The sequence below is a fragment of the Lagopus muta genome, chromosome 1 (genome assembly GCF_023343835.1).
Source record: "Lagopus muta isolate bLagMut1 chromosome 1, bLagMut1 primary, whole genome shotgun sequence".
NCBI classification, from domain to species: Eukaryota; Metazoa; Chordata; class Aves; order Galliformes; family Phasianidae; genus Lagopus; species Lagopus muta.
The window spans coordinates 61,830,622-61,852,623 of NC_064433.1; the positions used below are offsets into that span (position 1 = coordinate 61,830,622).

The 22,002-nt window shown below is 40.3% G+C and overlaps 1 protein-coding gene across 3 annotated transcripts in view; it reads right to left on the reverse strand.

Moving 5' to 3' along the window:
- RERG (RAS like estrogen regulated growth inhibitor) overlaps nucleotides 1-22,002 on the reverse strand; it is a 107,110-nt gene that overhangs the window by 5,634 nt on the left and 79,474 nt on the right. For all 3 annotated transcript variants that reach the window (XM_048966538.1, XM_048966529.1, XM_048966548.1), the window contains exons 3-4: nucleotides 16,885-16,941; nucleotides 423-496 (exon numbers count right to left, since the gene is read on the reverse strand). In XM_048966538.1, the coding sequence (XP_048822495.1) occupies nucleotides 423-496; nucleotides 16,885-16,941 (131 nt within the window). The remainder of the gene's footprint in view (nucleotides 1-422; nucleotides 497-16,884; nucleotides 16,942-22,002) is intronic.

Sequence of the window (22,002 nt, forward strand, 5' to 3'; positions counted from 1 at the left end):
TTCCTTGCTATGACAAAACTGTTCTACAGTTTGTTGAGAATCATTGGTAGAAGCTATTGAGCTTCATCACTTGACTGAAGAAACAGACTATGGCTTTCTGAATAGTAATAACACATTATATGGTTGGCCCTGAGTCAAGGAATGAAGCAGAAATAGTTTTAATCCCAGTGTAAACCCTGACTTTGTTCTTCTAGCGTTTGAAAACTGTAAGCAGGGTCCCTTGCAGAACAGTCTGGAATATAGAACACTTGGTCTGGCAGCAGGCTTGTGATGGGGAGAGGAGGGAGAGCTGTGTTCAGAAGCAAATCTCAGTCCCTGGGAGTGGAGCACATGTGCCACCCACCACACTGCCACCACCGCAGTCCCTTCCCTACTGCCTGTCTGAGCCAAGGCACTGGATGTTGGTACACGCACTCACGCACCTGACCAGCTGTATCTAGTATCTCCATGGAAACCACTTCATCGTCAATGGTAGCTTGGTGACGATATGTAGACTCTAAAATAAGAACACATTTTGTGAAATGTATTAAAAAAGAGTAATTTTTTTCTATCTTCCTTACGGTTACCCCAGACATACGTGACACATAACTTTGCTAGATTTTATTTGTTGGAGGTGTTCCAGCTAGTCTGGAGCACATTCAAATCTTCCTTTCTACATCTGTGACTCCATTCTCTCCCTCCATATCTTTCTTTCCAATGTCTTATACTTATGGAAGGCTATACCTGTGAACACTACACTCTACCCCCAAGAAAAGGACTGAGTCTCCTGCAGCAAAGAGCTCTGCAAGACTGCAGGCAGTTTTTCTTGTTTGCTCAAATGAAGGCTGCCACTTCTAAAACACAAATTCTGCTACTCTGGATGTATCCGGCTCAAAAGCCTGTCACTGTGGAGCCTGAAATCTGACAAGACCAAAACCAGCATGCTTGTAGATTAGGGATAAAACTGCTATACTCAGGCCTTACACAATGATAAAATGACAGAAGAGTTAGGTATTTTAGGAATGTCTCCTTGAAACATACTGAAATCATCACATTCCCTGCTTATAGCAAGGGCTCAAGCAGTAATTTCCCCTTATGTGATTTATAAGAATAGCCAGTGGCATTAAGCATTCACACTATCTAAAGGAAAAAAGGAACCTATTTACTGTGTCCCAGGTTCTGGAATGGCATAACAAATCAGAAACCTCATGACAAAAGAGCTTGTTTTATCTTAATGAGCTGATAAGTTAAATTTGATAGTGTCTGACTCAAAATCTGGAAACTCATCTATGCTAACATTGAGATTTATTACTGCTGCTGGCTCACAGATGTCCTATATCAAAAGGCAAACATGTATGCTGTGAAACTGTGGCCCATTACTATGAATGCTTTGTGTTGTCAGAAACACGGTGCTTTTATTTGGTGTAAATCTCCCCAGAAGGAATGCAGGATATGTTAAAGGAAGGACATTTCTTGAGTTAGAGCTTCTGAAAGGGCTCATGTTTGGTGCATGTCTTTTTTTTTTGTTATATACTTGAATGTATCACCTCTTCATTGTTGAGAATGTTTCAGTGTCAGCACTTCAAACACTCTCTTCCCACACCAAAAACTGTCACTTCCCCACCCATACCCCCTGCCCTGTGCCACCTTAATTGCTTTACATAGCACAGCTGCCTCTAATAGGGACAAATGGTCAATTTAATTAGGCAGATGGCAAGCAATCTTGCATAGGGCTTCAGGCAATGAAGGCTCTTGTGGTTTTTTTGTGTTTTGGTTTTTTTTCTCTTTCTTTTCAAAGCAGAAGCCCCCCACTGGTCTTCATTATTGTAAGGCTGCTAAAGGTGTTGATGTTCCACCTTTGTGATCTTGAAATTATTCCTACAGAATAGAGTAAGATATATCTAAGAATCTCAGTATGACTTACCTAAGCACTTCCTGCAAGAGAATGCAGCCAAGCAAAAGCTTTGCTTTGATGCAGAAGACAGAGTGATGCTGCTTTAGAAAACTAGTTAAGTGGAGAAAATGCCCAGTGCTAATTTGGGACTCTGTGTGCAGTACTCCCTACTCATGGCCATGTGTCCAGTTCTGGGCTCCCTAGTTCAACAGTGACAGGGAAAGAAGGAGTCCAGTGGAGAGTCAGCAAGATGAGAAAAGGCCTGGAGCATCTCCCGTATGAGGAAAGGCTGAGTAACCTGGATCTGTTCAGCCTGGGCAAAAGAAGACTGAGGGGAGATCTGATTAATGTTTGTAAATATCTAAAGAGAGGTGGGACATGAATGGATGGGACCAGGCTCTTCTCAGTGGTGTGTACCAATAGGACAAGGAGCAATGACCTAAAACTTGAACACAGGAAATTCCAGATAAACATGTGAAAGAATTTTCTTATGGTAAGGTTGATACAGCACTGGAAGAGGCTGCCCAGAGAGGTTGTGGGGTCTCCTTTGATGGAGATATTCAAGACCTGTCTGAACACCTACCTGCGCAACCTATTGTAAAGGGACCTGCTTTGGCAGGGGGGCTGGACTCAGTGATCTCTTGAGGTCCCTTCCAACCTCGGCAATTCTGTAATTCTGCAATTTAGCATCTTAGATTTCATTTCCTGGGTAGAGAGTGGTATGAAAAGATTTTTCAAGGGAGTAATGTGATATTAGCTCTTCACTCATTTAGGTCTTGCAGCCTAAATGCCTTCAATCAGCTGGCCCTGCTTGACCAATTGCTGTTAAGAATTGGTCCACACAAGTCCCAAAAAAATATATCTACCCACGTTTCCAGCAAATCTGTGAAATGATCTTCTTAGGAAGCAGAATGTGGTAGCTCATACGGATCTTCTGCACGAAACTGCAGAATGAATCTCAAGGAGCAGACTTCTGCCTGCTTCAGAAAAGAAGTGTGATTCTTAAGAGAGATCTGAATTCTTGAAACAGTACTTTGCCAGTGTTTCATGTTGCACATTTAACTCCCTTTATCTGTCTTCTTTAGGGTGGAATTTAATTCTGGCTCAGTAGCATTGATTGGGGTCAGATTAGTGTAAATACAACTTAGTAGAAGTGAGTCTGTTCCCCTGCTTTGGAATGTGCGGTAGCTGGGTGATTTTTAGTGAGGAGTGTAAAACAGCTGGATCTTTAAAGCATTTTTGGTGTAATAGCAGACATGGCTTTTCCTTCAAGGGAACAGAAACATCCGAAGAATCTGGTCAGATGTTATGAGCCCTGAAGTTGTGATTTCCAATCTGTTCACACTGAGCACCCTAAAGCCTTAAGATCCCATGATGCTTTACAAATAAGTGGCCTTGCTTTGGGTTTTATTGATGTTATTTTCTCTGTGCTACCCTTTATTTTGAGACACACAGCTCGAGAGAAAGATGACTTGAGATTCTCTAACTGAAATCATCTGCAATACAAGCATCTGTGTCTCACCTAAGTACTGTGACCCCTGTTGGAGTGGATGAAGTAAAATACATGCTGGATGTAGGTTGTCTGATCTCTTTCCTGGGATGAATCATACCTCAGAAGCACTTACAAGTCTAAAATTGGTCAGATGAATCCAGGCTGTAAATATCTTATCCTTGCATTATCGTGTTCAAGTAGGAAGAGTAAAGCGTATAGCATTGTGCCAGCAGTCTTTGTGATAAAGGCTCCCAAGACGATACCAGGCAATTTTCTGAGCTCCAAAATATCATTTACACCAGGTGATGCCTATATTTTATATTTATAGTTATATGGCTGATATCCCACTGATAGAGAATAAACCTCAGAGCCAATTTCATTCTGTGTTTAGAGCATGATATGTGTGTAGACTCTGTGTCGGAACTGCTAATCTCAAAGCAGAAGTAGACAGCTGATGCTGATGGAGTAATGGAATACTAGACAACAGCACTATGGAAATGACAGCAGTCATATTCAGTTCTGCTTTGTTATAAGCAAGCCTGACCTGTTCTTGTTAGTTTGGGGGTGTCCTATGTTTCTGCTCATATTCCCAATAACTAGATTAAAGAGCTTGCTATTGTGTGGCTCTGGAAGCTGATGTCAACTTACAAGGTCCTCTTTTGCTTACAAAACTGCAATCTCCCAGTGCTTTTGCTGTACAAAGAACTGGTTCTCATAGTTACTTTGTTTAAAAATTAAAGCTCATTCCAGGAATATGTAGGTCTGTTGAAAGGCTTGAGAAACATGACTGTTGCAACTGGCTTGTTTTTCAATACGTAATATATTGCCTCATTAATTCATTAATAGGGATCATTTTTTTTAAATTCTGCAGCTGTGGAAATAGCTTTGGAAACCTGATCTAGCTGCAGGTGTCCCTGTTGGTGTGTCACAAATCTTACTCTTCTCAGCAATCTTATTGTGCAAATGCAGAAAATACTAAAATTGCATAGACAGGCTCTAAGCCTATACTATGCAGACTGTCTGAGGATTCAGTCACAGCTTGATCACAACCCTGTGTGATGCTTATTGTGACATTCAATTGCATTTAGGCCTTTAAGTACTAAGTAGTCATTTATCAAACATGCTTGTCCAGTGCAACCTAGATCTATAGAATACATTTGTTCCAAAAGATTATGTTTTCTACAGGAAAAAATCTAAGAAGTAATTGCTAGGTCTTAGTCTGTAAGTCTAAGTCTAAGGTATGCATCCCAGAGCTCTGAGAGAACTAGCTGATGTAGCTGCCAAGCCACCCTCAGTGATATTTGGAAAGCCATGGTGGTCAAGTGAAGTCCCTGGCAACTGCAGAAAAGGCAACATCATACCCATTTTTAAGAAGGGTAAAAAGGACAGTCCAGGAAACTGCTGACCTGTCAGCCTCACCTCTGTGCTGGGTCAGATGCTCCTGGAAGCTATGCTAAGGCATACAGAAGAGGTGATATAGGATAACTAGCACAGCTTCACTAAGTGCAGCTCCTGCCTGACAAACCTTGTGGCCTCCTATGATGATGTAACTGTGTCAATGGACAAGGGAAGAGCTATTGATGTCATCTGTCTGGACTTCAGTAAGGCCTTTGACATGGCCTCCATAATGCTCTTGTCTCCAAATTGGAATACTATGGATTTGATAAGTGGAATGTTCAAAGGATGAGGAACTGTTTGCATGATTGTATCCAGAGAATGGTGGTCAATGGCTTGGTGTCCAGATGGAGATCAGTGATGGGTGGTGTCCCTCAGATTTCAATACTGGGACAAATGCTTTCATCAGTGACACTAACAGTGGGATTGAGTGCAACCTCTGCAAGTTTGCAAATGATATCAAGCTGTGTGGTGCGGCCAGTACACCCGAAGGATGGAATGACATTCAGAGAAACCTGGATAGGCTTGAGCAGTGTGGGCCCAGGTGAGCGTTGTGAGAATCAACAAATCCAACTGCAAGATTTGGCATCAAATGAAGTTAGGTGACTAAAGGATAGAGCACAGCTCCTCTGTAAAGGACTAAGAGGTACTGGCAGATGGCAAGCTGTACATGAGCAAGCAATGTTCCCTCGTGGCCCAGAAAGCCAACAGTATCCTTGGTTGTAACAAAAGCAGCACATCCAGCAGGATGAGGGAGGCCCCTTTACTCTGCTCTGGTGAGAGACTTCATCTGGGGTGGCATGTCCAGAGGTGGAATCCTTCAGTACAGGGGAGATGTGGACCTGTTTGAGTATGTCCAGAAGTGAGCCACAGAAATGATGCAAGGAATGGAACAACTCTCCTATCTGGACAGGCTGAGAGAGCTGGAGCTGTTTAACCTGGAGTGAAGGCAGTGGGGAGACCGGAAAGTGGCCTTTCAATATCTAAAGGAGGGCTGTGAGAAAGAAGAGGACAGACTCTTCAGCAGGGTCTATTGTGATAGGACAAGGAGAAATAATTTCAAACTAAAAAAGGAGAGATTTAGATTGCATAAAAAAAGAAGTTTTTAGCAGTAAGGGTAATGGCTTTATTGTAAAACTAAGGAGCAGGCTGCACAGAGAGGTGATGGATGCCCCATTCCTACAGACACTCAAGGTCAGGCTGGACAGGGCTCTGAGAAGTCTGTTCTAGCTGTGGGTGTCCCTGTTCATTGCAGGGGAGTTAGATTAGATGACCTCTAAAGGTCCCATCCAACTCAAACAATTCTGTATTTGCAGGAATTTAAAGATTTCTTTTCAATACTTGCTTGCTTTGAACAGGCAATGCATAACATGAGCATGCTATCAGCTCTGGAAGCAAATATTTGCATTGCAAGGTTTTATTGCTTTAAGGAAAAAAAAAAAACTTGCAGTAGGAGTAGGTTCAGTTAAGATGAAACAGTGACATATGCTATTTTACATGCAAATTTAAAGAACAGCTTGTTGGTTTTGTTTTGTTTGCTTGCTTCTAAGTACAGAGAGACACAGGCTTTGTTTCCATTCAGAATTCTAGTTCACTTTTGTCAAGAAAGGTTAATAAAACAAGTACATAGAAAAAATACTGTAAAAAAAAATTTTGGTCTCCATCCTGGTGGCTTTCAGCCAGTTGGATCTGAGAACTGCAAGAGACCTAGAAAAATCTTTTTTGTTAAAATAATTATAGCTGAGTTTCCAGACCAAAAAGCTGTAGCTAATAGGTATGATCTTCTAAGTTATGTTAAAAATGTTGATTTATGGTGATGCAGAAGTATGTTCAAAAGACTAAAATTTCCCATAATTATTTCTGATTACATGATACAAGTTCCTGTTTGTTGCTTTTTAAAAAATAAACTCCCTGATCATTTAGACATCTGTGATCCTTGGCATCCATCAGTAAGGCATCTGTCTCTATCATATTTTAAAAAAATATATGATTTGATAGCCATTGGAAAAACAGTTTACTTCCATTACTAATTGTGGTGCTGTTTGAGGACGCTCTCCAGAGCCTTGCCTCAGTCTGCCTTTGAGAAACTCTTCTGCCTTTCCTTGTTGCTTTAGGAACTTCGTGCCTTTTATAATGCCCTTGTAACTTGAATGGGTCCTTACTCTGGTCAAGTCTCTTCGTCTCTCCTGCCTTCTTCTCCACCCTAGCTCTCCCTGAAACTCAGTTGAACGTATTTTTCTTGCTTGCATTTTGTTACTTTCTCCATTTGTTATTTACCTTGTAGGAGGGCTTTTATTCTGCAGCCATCAGTGATTTTACAGTAACCAGAACTCTGACCTTGTGTACTTAGAACATATCCACTGCTGTGTACCTCCACATGTCTCATTAATAGATACTACAAAACTCTTAATAAGCATAGTTGGGCATTTACTATTTACCAAAAAATTATCAAATTATATGCAATCTGTTTTTTTACTATCTTTATCACGTGTAAAAGCAGTAGAAAGTTACAGAAAGAAAGCCATTCACATGGCTCTGACAGCACTGATAGTTGGGTTTGCACTTGTCAATGTTTTATGTGTTTTGGCACACATAGCCCCAAGACTTGACACATACAGAAGCAGAAGTTGCAGAAGCATATACCGTTCCTGTGATGTGCTTTATATGTATGATTATCATACAACATTAATACACTCATGTCAAAGCACAATTTTAAACCAGAATGTGTATATGAAAGAAGGCTTTTTTTGCAGTGATGTTTAATTTGATTCTAGGGCCTCTACCCTGTGTCACATGCATTCTATCGCTGTCAATGCTGCTTTTGGAATTGATATGTTGACATGCAAAGGAGTTTCTTTTTGAATTCCACTTTGGCTTTTTTGGCTCCTTTCTATGAAGCTACATTTGCTGTTATCAGAGATGTGACTGCAGTACAGCAAGCTTTCCCAAACTAGCCAGATTAGAGCTAAGCACGGAGCTAAGCACATACGGCAGTCACTGCAGCCACTAGGAGTCCTTGCTTGTCAAGCTGCTTTTACTTGCTGCTTTCAGTCCAAGACAAAGCTCTCCATCTTGTAGATTTTGCTAAAATAAGAATTGGGCTGAGGGTAAAACCCCTATCAAACCCCCTGCAGACACACAGGAAGATCCGCCATCTTCTCTGGGTGCTCAGCAGGCACATGTGTCTGTACGAGCCAGAATGTGGCTACCCATACTCCACGCAGATGTTTGAAGACATCAGGGTACACTGGATGAATAAAGAGGACACAAGATGACACTCTGTGAAACAAGAGAGCATGTGCTAAGACAGAAGCTACTGCAGAATGAAATAGGGAGAACAAATTCAAAACAAATGAGCCTCCGGTAGGTTTGCTGCTCAGTAAACACTTTGGATTTATCATGTTTACTTTTTTGGGAAGCAAAATAAATTGGTAATGTACACACAGCCACATTAAACTATGAAGTTCTCATTGTGCAAGGATCTATATTGATTATCAAAATTTGGTATCCAGGTAGAGCAGGGGGGATATATAAAACTAGCCTACAAAGAACTCTTATTTATTGACTTAATAGTATTTTCAGTAAATAACATTTTGCCTCAAAACAGAAAGCCTAGAATAGTTTTCTTGAACACAAATATGTGTCTGTCGTATTGTGCTGCATTTAACTTTCTCCTTGGTGCTAAGACTGGGCTTCTTTTGAAGAGAATAGTGTTACTGTTCCTTTCCTATAGGTCCCATCCTTGCTCACTTTTTGCTGAGACAGGCAGGGAAAATGTGCACAAGTACTTGGGAACTGGATTCATTAAGGCAAGTTAGAGCAAAACCAACAAAACTGAGGCAGCACTAACTAGTAAGGAGCAAACTTCAAGACCTCAACTGTTTTTCTAATTGTCTGATTCAACTTTCCCACCAACACCAAGCAGAGAGTTCCTGGTGGGAATTATGCCTGTCTAAGTCTAAATAAACCATTTCTGGATGGATTCTTTTGACCGTGGCAAAAAGTCTTTCAGCAAAGCTCTGTGCATTTCACCTTATTTCTGCCAATATAAATGAAAACTAACCGGTGAGCCTCTTCTCACACCTAAAACAAGCAAAATAAATCCTTTGCTCCTGAAGGTCCAGAAGCGAGCACTGGAAACTTCTTCTCATCTGGAGAACATTTTGGAATATGATGAACAAGAAAATTGGGGGCAAGATATCTTGCAGCTGTAGCTGCAACAAGAAGTGCCATTTCCATTCCTGACTTTACTGCGTGCGCAGCAATAGTGAAAATACAGTGTATATATATATATATATATATTACTGGCATCAGGAATATCTTCATCTTGAGACCCATATGAAAGAAAACAAACCACATTTTTGGGTAACTGCTTCCCATGTTACTTTAAACATCTTCCTCTGCTGCTCTCAATTACACTTTCATCATTTCAAGTCTTTGAGCATTTTAGAAGCCAATGTCAGGGGTTTAAGGTGCTGTAGGCCATACCAATCCATTTTCTACAGACACCTTAGAGAAATTGGAAGTATTTTCATGTTTTATTTCCATGATACACTCAGTATAAATTCCTACCAGAAAGAAGCATAGTAAAAATGATATAATGTGCATTGAATTTATATCCAGTTAAGTAATATTTCTAATGTACTGAACTGGGGAAAAAAACAAAACTCAGGGAAGATAGGTAGGAAGGCATAATCTGGATTATTATTGGACTGAACCTGTTAAGTACTGAAGCATAAGGAACATGTAATTTTTTAAGAGAAGTTGAAGATGTTATTGGCTTGAGTCTTGCTCGAAAATAAGGCTGTTTTCCAGCGAAGTATTAAACACATACACATTATTTCCTGAAACACAGGCTGGCAGCCATTCCTCCCAGCCTCCAATGGTTGGTTACCATTATGTTTCATTCTGGCTGGAAGCCAGTAATGAACAGCATACATTATTTCTGTCTAAGCACTTGGATAAGGTGTAGTTGTCAACATGGGTGTTCAGATGAAATATGCAGAAGGCAATGTTTTGCAAGATGATGTCCTCCTTCTCTCCCCTCTCTTTATCTTGCTATGGAACATGGGTATTTTCATTAGCATACCGGTGATCTTGTCTATGGCACTCTGTAGACTGCTGGATAGCAGAAGGAGGGAGAGGCTGAGAGAGAGGTGACTTCCCCAGGCTGCTCCCTCTAGGGCTGCTGTTCTGTCAGCCTCTATACCCCATAGCTGAAGGGACCATCAGTTAATGATTTATCAACACTGATGTTAGCATGGGCCTGTTCGTTAAAAGTTTATTTTGCTGTCTAGGCAGCTTCTTTCTCTGCTGTGCTGCTGGGAATTACTGATTTTATGGTAGAGGCAGGCAGTAAGCCTTCAGGAGTGATAAGACAAACTTGCTAAGTGAGCCAAAAGTCAAGAGAGCTAGAAATCTGCAGTATACAAAGACATGCATTTCTTCAACTTGCAATCTGCAGCAGTGAAAGCAATCCTGGGGACAAAGACTGTATTCAGACTGTATTCCAGCTGCCCAGAGAATGTGCTAGCTGAATAAGCCAGAGAGCAAAGGCATTCCTCGAGAAGTGTCTATGGATCTGAGGATCTGTTTTGAGGACCTCAGCTCTTTTTCACGGCTGGATTGGTACGATGTCCAGAAATACAGTTTTTGAATCTTTATCTCAATAAACTATTTTTACTGAGGTCTTGACTGCCACAGCTAAGCTCCTTTCTGGTTCTCAACAATTTTGTTGGAAGCTAGTTGGGATATATTCACAGCTCTGTTTATGTGGTTTGTATGAATCTATCCTTCTTAGGGTACAGAAAAGAAATTCAGATGCCTGGTCCAGTCTAGAAATACTTGCTGGGGTTATAATGCTAATTACTTTATCATATCTGCAGACTGCCCCTGTGATCTCTGAACATTCCGTTTTGTCACCAGAACCCCCCAGCTACAGATGTTACATAGGCAAAACTGCCCTTTTAAGGTGTTTGTTTGATTTGATTTTTCTTTTTCCTAAACAAAAAAATCTTTCTTACAACAAGTTTTCCATTGGGAAAAGCCTTCTTGCCAAGGTAAACAATATCTGCACAAAGTGATTTCTGCTGTTACAGCCATGGTTTTAAAAGTTTTAAGTAGCAGCTGGTCAAAGTTCTCTGGTCTGGGATAACTCAGGGCACTAGCAGAAGTATCTCTGTCCCTCTATCTAGAACTTGCAATTTTGTGCAATCCTTTGGCCATCTCATGTTTAGTTGAAGAACAACAGTGTTACCATGGGCCTTTCATAATCAATTTAATAGGAGATAAATGGATACAAATTGCTGTCCCATCTTCTCTGCTTTACTGATTCCTATATATTTCATGTATATTTAAAGTTGTCTTCTAGGTTGAACACCAACCCAGTGTCTTTTTTTTTTTCTCTCTCCCAACTTAAAGAGTGAACAAAAACCTGAGCAACTTGAAGAAATCCTGAAATAGTTAAAAGGGAGCACATGCTCTTAACAATGTCACCGTTAACCTAGTTACCCTAGCAAAATTATTTTTCTTTAGACATGTGTTTCTATATAGTTACCTTCGCTCCTTCAAAGCAATGAATAGTCTTTGCTCTATCACATTCAAATTAAAGAAACCCTTATATTTTCTGCCTCTTTAGCTTCATAGATGGGCCAGACTGTCATGCTGTGTGCGGCTGGTTGTCTGCTCAGAGACAGTTTTCCTTTCAGAGGATTAGCAAAGTTGTATGAAATATGTGAACAGCTAGAGAAAGACATCTAGGAATAGTGTGAGAAAGCCAACTGAGTTTTAAAAAGGTCAACAAGAATGTTAACTCTTTATTTGCTGTTTTTTCAGCTTAAAATTCAGTCTTTGGAGAAATACTTGGTATTTTTGTGCACCTTTAACATGAGAGTCTTTAAGGAACCAGTACTTGAAGAGTTAAAAAGTTTACAATCCTTCTATGAGATGAAGGATTTTACAGGTGAGAAGTAGAAGCAGAGAGACTACAGGAAACGAATTAGTGACAGAACCAAGGAAAGAACTGAGGAATATGTCTCCTGCACTTCCTTGGAGTTTTATTTGTGTGGTTTTCCCCCTTATATGGCAAAAATGGATGCTGCATGTCTTTGCTCCTTGTAACACCTCATTCTCTTATCTGTACATATGTTCTATTGTACAATAAATGACACAGCTGAGTTCATAATATCCTCTTCCTCTTTCTTTTTCTAATAATTTCTTCTTAGACTTGATTATCCCAAGTTCTGCTTCTAGCTGAGTGAATTGTCCTGATATGTTAGATAAACACACGGGTTTTCAGTGAAATACTGCAAAACTGGATTTTAAAAGCACTCATTTAGGCATAACTGATGAATTTTGTTTTTTCATCATTTGAACAAGCAGATTTTCCCTGCCTGTCATGGCTGATACAGGCAGGTCATTTGCTGCTGCTCATTAAGTACTTTTCAAGCATCAGTGTTGTCCGTGATGACTCTTTGAGATTCTTCCTCCTTTCCTGGCCTCCAGGAAAAAATGAATTGGTTTCCCTTCTGATTTTAAAACTGGGGATGCTGAACCAATTAAATATCACAAACTACAGTACCTCTCCATCTTTGAGAGCAGGTGAATCACAGAATCATAGAATGGTTTGGGTTAGAAGGGACTGTTAAGATCATCCAGTTCCAACCCCCGTGCTATAAGCAGGGACACCTCCCACCACAACAGCTTGTTCAAAGCCCCATCCAGCCTGGCCTTGAATGTTTCTAGGGAGGGAGCATCCACAATATCCCTGGGTGACCGCTCTTATCACCCTCACAGTAAAGAACTTCTTCTTAATGTCTAGTCTAACTCTACCCTCTTCCAATTCAAAACCATTTCCCCTTGTCCTGTTGCTACATTCCTGTAGGCCCCCTTCAGGTATTGGAATGCCAATATAAGGTCCTCTTTGAGCCTACTCTTCTCCAGGTTGAAGAGCCTCTGCTCTCTCAGTCTATCCCCGTAGAGGAGATGCTCCAGCTCTCTGATCATCATCATGGCCCTCCTCTGGACCCACTCCAACAGCTTGATGTCCTTGTGTTGGAGGTCCCAGAACTGGACACAGGCGGAGTCTCACAAGAGCAGAGGGGCACAATCACCTCCCTTGACCTGCTGGTCACATTTCTCTTGATTCAACCCAGGATACAGTTGGCCTTTTGGGCTGCAAGAGCACACTGCTGGCTCATGTTGAATCTCTCATCAACCAACACTCTCAAATCTTTCTCTTCAGGGCTGCTCTCAAACTATTGAGAGCATATCACAAATCCAGACTGTATTTGTGCTTAGGATTGCCCCTAGGAGGCACACTAATTCTGGGCAATGCCAATAGTTCATGGAGGAAACTGCTGAGATCTGTACTCTTACTCCTAATTACTGGTGCTGAGAAGAACAGCTATTCACAACATGCTTTACAACCGACATGAAGTCCAGGATGACTGAGATCCATAGGAGTCCTGAATTCAGCCTAATATATTACCCACAGAAGGTAGCAAGCAATATGAAGGCCTTCATACCTCCACCTTGATACACTTCCCCATAGAATATGTCTATCCATGAGAAGAGGCCATCTGGCACATGCTATGCATTTATGCACATCCGTTTTTGTGGCAAGTGGCAGCAATGGTTGAACCCTAGGAGAACTGTGAGGGTGGCAGCTTGCTGCATGTGGGTTGCTTCTAGCAGCTGAGCCGCCATGTTGGCAGGCCAACTGTCAGTCTGCTGCCACCCGCTGCCTGGCAAGCCCTGCTGAAATGGCACATAGCAATGCTTGTTTTCATATTTCCTTTTTATGAATCTGTCAATAGAGCCAAACTGAAATATAGTGCAGATTTCCAGTCCTGTACTCAATCCATCGCAGAGATGTTGCATATGTTTGTGAAGCGCTCTTAGGCTGTAGGCTAAATGGTGCTCTAATAAGGCCAAGGTGGTTTTCAGGCTTTTGAACACCACAGTGAATCTGCTTGTTAGCTGGTGAGTTGCACTCTAATTAAAGACACTCAGTGAGTTTTTGGTGAAATTCATGTGGTGGCCCAATCCCCTTTCTCAGCACATATTTAACCAACTAAAAATGACAAAGTTTAATGCTGAATTCATATACTAAATATTTTAGAAAACAACTGAACGTGTGTTTTTAAAAATGTGCAGTTCCAGCCTATTTCTTCACAGGGCTCTTTCTTGGGACCTTCATATTCTGTTGCGTGCAAGGGATATTAGCATAATTTATGACAAACAAATATTGAAGGAGGAAACTCATTCACCTCGATAATGCCAAGTAACCACATAGTTTGAGTGACTAGGCACCTTTTCAAAAAACAATCAAATAAATTAAAAAAAAAAAGCAAACAAAAAAACATTCCGTGATGGTGACAGTGACTTTCAAGTTAAGCAGAAGCAACAGAGAAGTCAAGGCTGACAGTTAATGCTCTCCACAAAATGACCTTCGCTGCAATTCTTACCCCTTGGCTGGGAAGGATAAAATAAAAAGCACAGTGGTATGTACTTTTGGTGAAGATGCAGCTGTCATATCAGTGCCTCCACAGATCCAGTACCATGAACAGAAGGGGCAGAACTGCAAAGTCCTGACTTCCTTGACAGCTCCATGTGCCAAGACTTGCAAGATTCAGTGGTGTTGCTCTTGCCAGAAAATGTTATTTTGTGGTTTTTAATTTGGCTCCTGGAGATACAGCAGCATGTCCAGACAGTGCTAAAAATACTGTCCTTCATTTTCTTCTGGCAGGTTGGAGTAGTAAAAAAATATCTATGATGTATGTTTTTTTTTTCTTTCTGGTTAAAACGTGCCACCCTTGAATTAAGAGCACAAGAGATTATTTATTCAACCTTGACACTTAGCTTAGGACACTGCTGAATTTCCATCAGGCCTAGTACATCTTGGTGAAAGCTTTCCTAAAAATAGGAATTATCTGTTCTAATGGGGGACTGAGAATTTGACATAAGAAATAAACCATAAAAAATGACACTTTTGTCACAGACCCAGTGATTTTTTTGGCAAAACCTCCTGCTGCTTAGTAGCTGGATGGTCTGCATCTGTTTAAATTGACTATATAGAAGTCATTCTTTCCACCCAATTGCCAGTCTATTATTACTAAGAAGAAACAAATCTGATAAAACTTCTCAGTAAGTTCAGAGCAGTATTTACAGGTAACTGGACACTAAGTCACCCCACGATGACCATGATAAAGCCAGGAATGCATTCTTCAAAGCACTGTTTCTCACAGCTTTTGAAAGTGCAATCTTTTTGATTGATCTCTGAAGGCCTGAGTAATGATTAGAATTTCCTGAGATGTGTTTTCTAACGCTTCAGAACCTGCTTGGAATCCTACTGTAATACATGGTTTGAAAAACAGTACTTCAAAAAAGTTTCTAGTGCACATCTTCTGTCGGAGATTTCTATGATTAAGAAACAGCTCCCTGACAATAGTTTATTGGTTTATGCATTTCTGAAGCCTTTTGCTCTGAGCAGGCTAAAGCACTTAGCTTCACAATAGCTGTAATATATAGTCTAAGCTGTCAACCTCTAAACTGGATGAGAATGTAGAATTCAGTCAGTCAAAAGAGATTTAATTTTTATTTTATTGAGACAGGAGTACTGTCTGCATTAGAGCTTTGATGTTCCTAATGGAAGACAATCCTGAGGGGCATGGCTGGATTGCAGTTGTATTAATTTGTAAAAACAGAAACAAACATCAAGGCTTATACACAAAAAAGGACACACAGCCTCCATAATGGGACAAAAAATAATAAATCTTGCAGCATGCTAACTTCTTAGATTGTGTGCTTAAACTGGAAGTCTTAAAAAGAGCTGGGATATTGTAGTATGGAGTGTCCCTACAAGATATTAATGAACTTGTATATAAAGTTTTTTATATCAGTGTATTCTATCGTCAAATTCTGAAAGTGATGTATTAATAATAGAAGTGTGAAATTTAATGAAACATTATACTGAACATCCTATTATGCAGGACAGGTGACATACACCAATACATTCATCAGTGAATTATATTAGAAGATGAAAGAATGTATTTGTGTTCAGGTTGTTCTGAGAAATATTTTCTCCATGATGAGAATTCTATTATCTGTCAGTCCTTCATCATCCTTCTTAACAGTCAGAAATGTGCAGTGTGATGCTGGAAACTTTCCTTTGTAGAAAGGGCTGCTGGGTTTTGTGTTAAAGTGTATTAAATTTTCATCTTATTTGTTACAAGCTTACATTGTTCTCTATTTCTTTAGTGGGACCTCTTAAAGGAAGATCCCTAAGAAAGAAATAGCTTTTAACTGGACAGTGTTTATTCAAGTCTCCAAAGGAAGGTAAAGGAGATGGCAACTGACTCTAGAAGAAAAGGAAATTTCCTGGCTCGTTACTTCACACCTCATCTCAGAATTCTTGGCCTGGATTTTCTTTGGCACTGAGTGTTCAAACATTCACTAACTTCAGAAATAGTAACAAATCTAATGTTGGCCTATATTTTCAAGAGGCTTCCAATTCAGAAAACTATTTGAGATCTTTTTGAATTAGCTGTGTTAGCTTCTCAACAGTGCCAGACCGAACTCAGCTGAGCAGGAATTGTGGAGGGGACATTTTGATGCTCTTATGATGACTGGTGTCCTTTATCTGGCCATCATATATAGAAGTGAAATGCAATTGTGCTTGACAGGTGAGAACTACATACATAGCAGGCAGAGTGTAAACACCTATGCTTGTTTTTCCCTTGAATTTTTGAGATGCATATACCAGCCTCCCATTCTCCAGCAATTGCTGGCTGTGTTATCCCAAAGCCGAAAACAGATCCCATGCTCAATGCTTTAATTTTCAGAGTGAAACAATAATGCAATTGCCTTCAGTGGCAGAATTCCCACTGACCTCTGTGTGGGCAGAGCTGTGCCTTGTTTTTAATTCTGCTTTTATTTGAGTGCATTATTAGATTTCTGTTCTGCCATCTTAGGTAATATTTGTTCCAGCTTTAAGTGACCATGGAGGACCTTTCTACAGCAAATGATCTTAACCGAGGCTCAAAATTAACTCCATGATTATCCATTACTTCAGACGTGCTAGTGTATACAACATACTGTGTAGATGGAAGAACATGTAACCTACCTAGAGTCGGGTCATACTCCCAGATAAATCGTTTGGTCAGGAAGCGCACAACGAGAGCTGGAGGAATGAAAAGACATACAAACCATCAGCTTGCCCAGTAATAAATAATAGTAATAAATAAATAATGAAATTCTATCAACAATTTTTTTCTGTGTGAATGCTTGTGTAGTGGCTCTTCTGAACAGGGGGTGGAATTCAGCTTTGTTAATGGGGGCAGTTGAGACCTTTTCACTATCTGTCGCCCACTTCTAACATTCAGAGGAGGGGAACAAAACAGGAAAAAAACAAGTTATAACATTAATGATTTACCCGTGTAACAATGCTGGGAAAAGAATGCCAAGAGGCTTTCAATGGCCTTTAACTTTCTTTCATGTTGTTTTCTTCACACAATAGCTTTACTGTTAAAAAGACAAATCAGAACCTTATTTAGAATGCTTTGAGTTGGATGAGCAGATGACCTTTGGTGGGGGGAACCACATTTCTTTTGCTGCTTTATGGGATAAGAACTGGCAGTTTTTGAACCAGAACGCTTTTCAGCTTCAAAGCCAGAGGTTTTTATCATCATTTATGTAGGTTGCTCCAAAACTAATGCCTTGTATTTATTTTTATTGAAACTACAACAGATATAAGGAGCACAATAATGCTACTTGATAGAGCAAATTTGCAGCTACAAAACACCATTTGTCATCGCAGTCTCTCCCATTAGATATGCCTTTTGCCAGTGATGAACAAAAGCCCGCATGCCACACTTGTAAAAATCTCCACGACCGTCCAAAACATGCCTTGTCCTTCACACCACCATTGCTGAAACGCACCACCCAGCTCCTCACTGTGCTCACATCTGCTGTTTGGTCTTCATAAACATTCAGCAAGTATCAGTGAATGTCAATGGGTGCCATTTTTTCTGCATGGAAGAATTAAATTCTACACCCTTGCTTCATCCTCACTTCCGTGTCAGATGACATTCTGTCAGACTGCCTTCCTCACTGCCATTCAGCACACAGCAACAAAATGTAATGAAATATTGTCCAGAAGGTTCAATCTCTACTGCCATATCATCAGCATCTGCCTCTAACATCATAAGCCAACACCATAAAATTGGAGGCATTACTTTCAGAGCAGCCCTCATAATTTCTGATAAACTTTCCCTTCAGATGTGAAACTTCAAAAAGTAAATATAATTGGCTAAATTGCTTCCTCTGCAGCTTGACATGCTTTCCTTGCAATAACTTGCCTTCAGTATTTTCCCTACTTACCACTGGCAGTGATCAGCTATATTTACATTCTTGACCAACAAGTGCAATTAATGAATTTGCAGAAATAGAAATAATGTTTTGGATTTTGGAGCACGGGATAATTAGTTTTCAATTTCAGTTTATGGGCTAAGATCTTGCTACCTATATTCTTATATCGATTTTTTTTTTTCTCTCCATCCACTTAAAGGCATCCTACAAATGCTTTGCCAAGATTTTGATTATGTTCTAGCTATCAATCTTAAAGCTAAGCACTGCCTTGTAGTTCTAGTGCTGTAATTCTGTGATTCCATAAGCAAAGCATTCACTGCTGTCAAATATTCAAAATTCTCTCTGTGCTTTCAGATTGGAGAAAGAAGTATCCCTGCACTAACTGTGATTTCAGTGATTTCAGCTATAGGAGAAGGTTTTCTTGTCAGCCCTACAGCTTTGTTCTATTTCTCCTTCAGCTACAGACAGACAGCAAAAGGTGACATCTAAGCTGAATTCTGGCTTTTTTCAAAATCAAAGCAATAGGAATCTCTCACACTCCAGACTTCTGTGCCCAGAAGCAGAATCACAGAATTACAGAATCACAGAATTGAAGGGTTGGGAGAGACCTCAAGAGATCAAGTCCAAACCCCTGCTAAAGCAGTACCCTACAATAGGTGACACAGGTAGGCGTCCAGATGAGTCTTGAAGATCTCCATAGAAAAAAACTACACAACCTCTTTGGGCAGCCTGCTCCATTGCTCAGTCACCTTCACCATAAATAAGTTTATCCACATGTTAGTATGGAACTTCCTACGTTCAAGTTTTAGGCCATTACTTGTCATATTGCTATACACCACTGTATAAAAAAAGCCTGGCCTCATCCATTTGCCTCCCACCACTCTCTGGATATTTATAAACATTAATGAGATCTCCCCTCAATCTTCCTTTTCCCCAGGCTGTACAGACCCAGCTTACTCAGCCTTTCCTCTGATGGGAGATGCTCCAGGCCCAACACTATAGAAAAAACTTCATTAATTCAGCTTTGGTCACTTGGAACCTATTTTATTTAACAGAGTCAGAACCTTAGTTTTCAGGAAGACTTAACTATGCTTCACACTTGGAAAGTAATAAGAATGTGATCCTAAGGAAATGAGATCACTAGACAAGATGCAATTTTAAATTGCTGTTATTTTATGATTCTTTTATACCTTAGGAATTTTTTTAAGCCTTTGCAGCAATGCTCTCCTTGGCCCTCTGAGTGAATGTGGCAATACTAAAAGTACTTTTCAAGTCATACTACTAACATGGATGTAATCATGGAACAAGAATATCTCTGTGTAGCTTATTTTCCATCCATAATGCACCATTTCCCCCATGTTTTACCTCAGCTGGTGAAGTTTAAACATCTTGACGTTTTAAAAGTTTGGTCATGACTCTTCTCTAATTGCTAGTAATTGGTTCTCTAATTGCTGACAGCACGTTCTATTTTGATTGGGGAAGTAATGCAGGGTAGAAATTCTCCTGACATGCTTTTTGAAGCTCCTTACCATGTTACTTTTCAAGAACAGATTTTAAAAATGCTTCCAGGAGCTCGGCGGCCCACTAAAGTGAAAAGCCTGTATGCTTGAGCACTCAAAAGAAACAGCATTTGCTCTATCCTGCCTCATGCCTGCTGCATACTGTTTGTCAGATGTTGAGGATTCCAAGGCGTTCCTCAACCCTTTCGGAGAAGGTGGTTTGATGCGCATTGTATCATAGCAGCAGAGTGGGTTCTCAAATGGACTCTAAAGGTGGAAAACTATAATTTGTTTTAGTGACAGAATAAGAATTCACAGAATTCACATGAGTATAATCATGTTTTTTCTCGCTTCTCAGCTTATCACTATGTCATTGTTCTTAATGAGCACCACCCACAGATACATAGATGCTATAAAATGCTGGCAAAGAGAAGAAGACCCCATGGGCTGGCTTTTATGGCAGCACATTGCACTTTTCTACCTTATGACTGAAGAGGGCTTTTGGGATGCTGGCTCACAAGTGTCCAGCAACTCTGCTTGCATTCTGCTTGCGGGGACTGCAGCTGGATTGCTTGGGCATGCTGTGTGTGATGACAAAGAAGCAGGTAAAGCACAGCCACCTTGTATTTGTAGATGGAAACTGCTAGAGAAAGAGGGTCAAAGAGATGAAGGGGACTGGAAGAAAATCTGTTAAGCTCTCATGTCTGAGAAAGACCATAGATGTGCAGCTCTAGGGGAGGAGGGCTTATTTCAGATATAGCCAAAATGAAGGAGACGAGGCCAGGTGAAAAACAGAAGATAGAAGTGGACCATGACTGCTGAGGTTACCCTAAGAGAACAGGGTTACAGGTGTGTACACTACATGAAATAGCACTGGCTTCCATGCTACTGGACTGAAGTTTAGCAGCTGTGTTTTACAGATGGGAAACATGAGATGCTCTTGATCCAGTATGTATCCTGTTTCTAAATGATCACAAGATGTTTTGGATAGAAAGCATCTCAACCTCCATCTCGTTAGGGGTGCTCAGCAAATGGGTCTCTGATGTACAGTTGGGTATTACAGCAGTGTCTGACTTTATCTGGTTTGACAGAAGGGAGTCAATGAGAGGAGAGCTGGGAGAGAGAAAGTGCTCGGCCCAGACCAGTTGCTGGCTCATGTTGCCTGCCCTAGAAATGATCTCTCTAGTCCATGAATATTACTGTGGAGCCATTTTGTTTATTGCTGAGCTCAGTTACTGCCAGATTACATCACTTTTGTTTTAGTAGAATAACTTCTGCCAGCAGAAGAATCAGAAACAAAGACATTAGAAATTGACTACATTCAGTGTTGTGGTGCTCAGATTTTTGCTGCTGGCAAAAAGGACATTTCAGGCAAAGCAATAAATCTTCCTCATACCCTTAGCAATGCTACAAATAAAAAGTTGGAGTTGCACAGACCTTTGCTAAGGTGAGCAAGAAGCACTTGACGTGTTAGCCATGTTTGCTCTGACGTTTGCTAAAAGTAAGCCAAAAATAGCCCAACACTTTAAAGTAATAATAATCTGCTTACTGGATTTCTATTTTAAATAATGCAGAGATTGAAAATGTACGAAACATTATTTTCTCATTAAACTAGGTGACTAATTCTGGTGTTCATATTATAATCAACATTCCTAGTGTTTGTTGTAGGAAAAGACGAAATGCATTTTGAAGCAGACAAGATTCGAATTGATGCAGTACTGAATAGAAGTGAATTTCATTGTTCTCTGCGGAGAGGAGCCCACACCCTCCCCCAGCACTCACTGCTTGTGAAATGCATGAATTTTCAGGCTGTGAAGGAAAGAATCTCCAACAAACTGCAATTTGGATTCCCGCTGTGTTTTGGAGACATGACCATTACCTAAGGAAATTGATGTAATGGCTCATGTCTCTTTTTGCCTTTCTTTACAACCTCATTTCCAAGTCAGCTGTTTTGTACAGGGTTTAAATTAGGGTAGAACTTGACTTTCATTCAGTCATGTTTAAACCTTCTGCCTTAGAAGTTATTCTTGGAGAAGAAACATGACTATCTGTCAAACACATTTGCACTGTAACTCCAATGAAGACAGTGAAATTATAGCAGGAGTTAACTTGGTTTATAAACTGAGATTGTCAACTACACAATTAATCAGTTTCTTTGGGACTTGTGTGGCTAAGGTCCTTTCCCAACTTTAAAAATCTCAGTCCGTATCTTTTTGGAACATTTAAATGTGTATACACCATTGAGTTTTGGTTTAGATCTTTGTTTGGATTTAGTAACATAAATGGCTCCGGTAAAATTTACAGTCTGCCTGAATACATATCTTCATGATTCTGTTACTGTTCCAGCTAATACAGACTGAGCTTTTGGGGCAGGA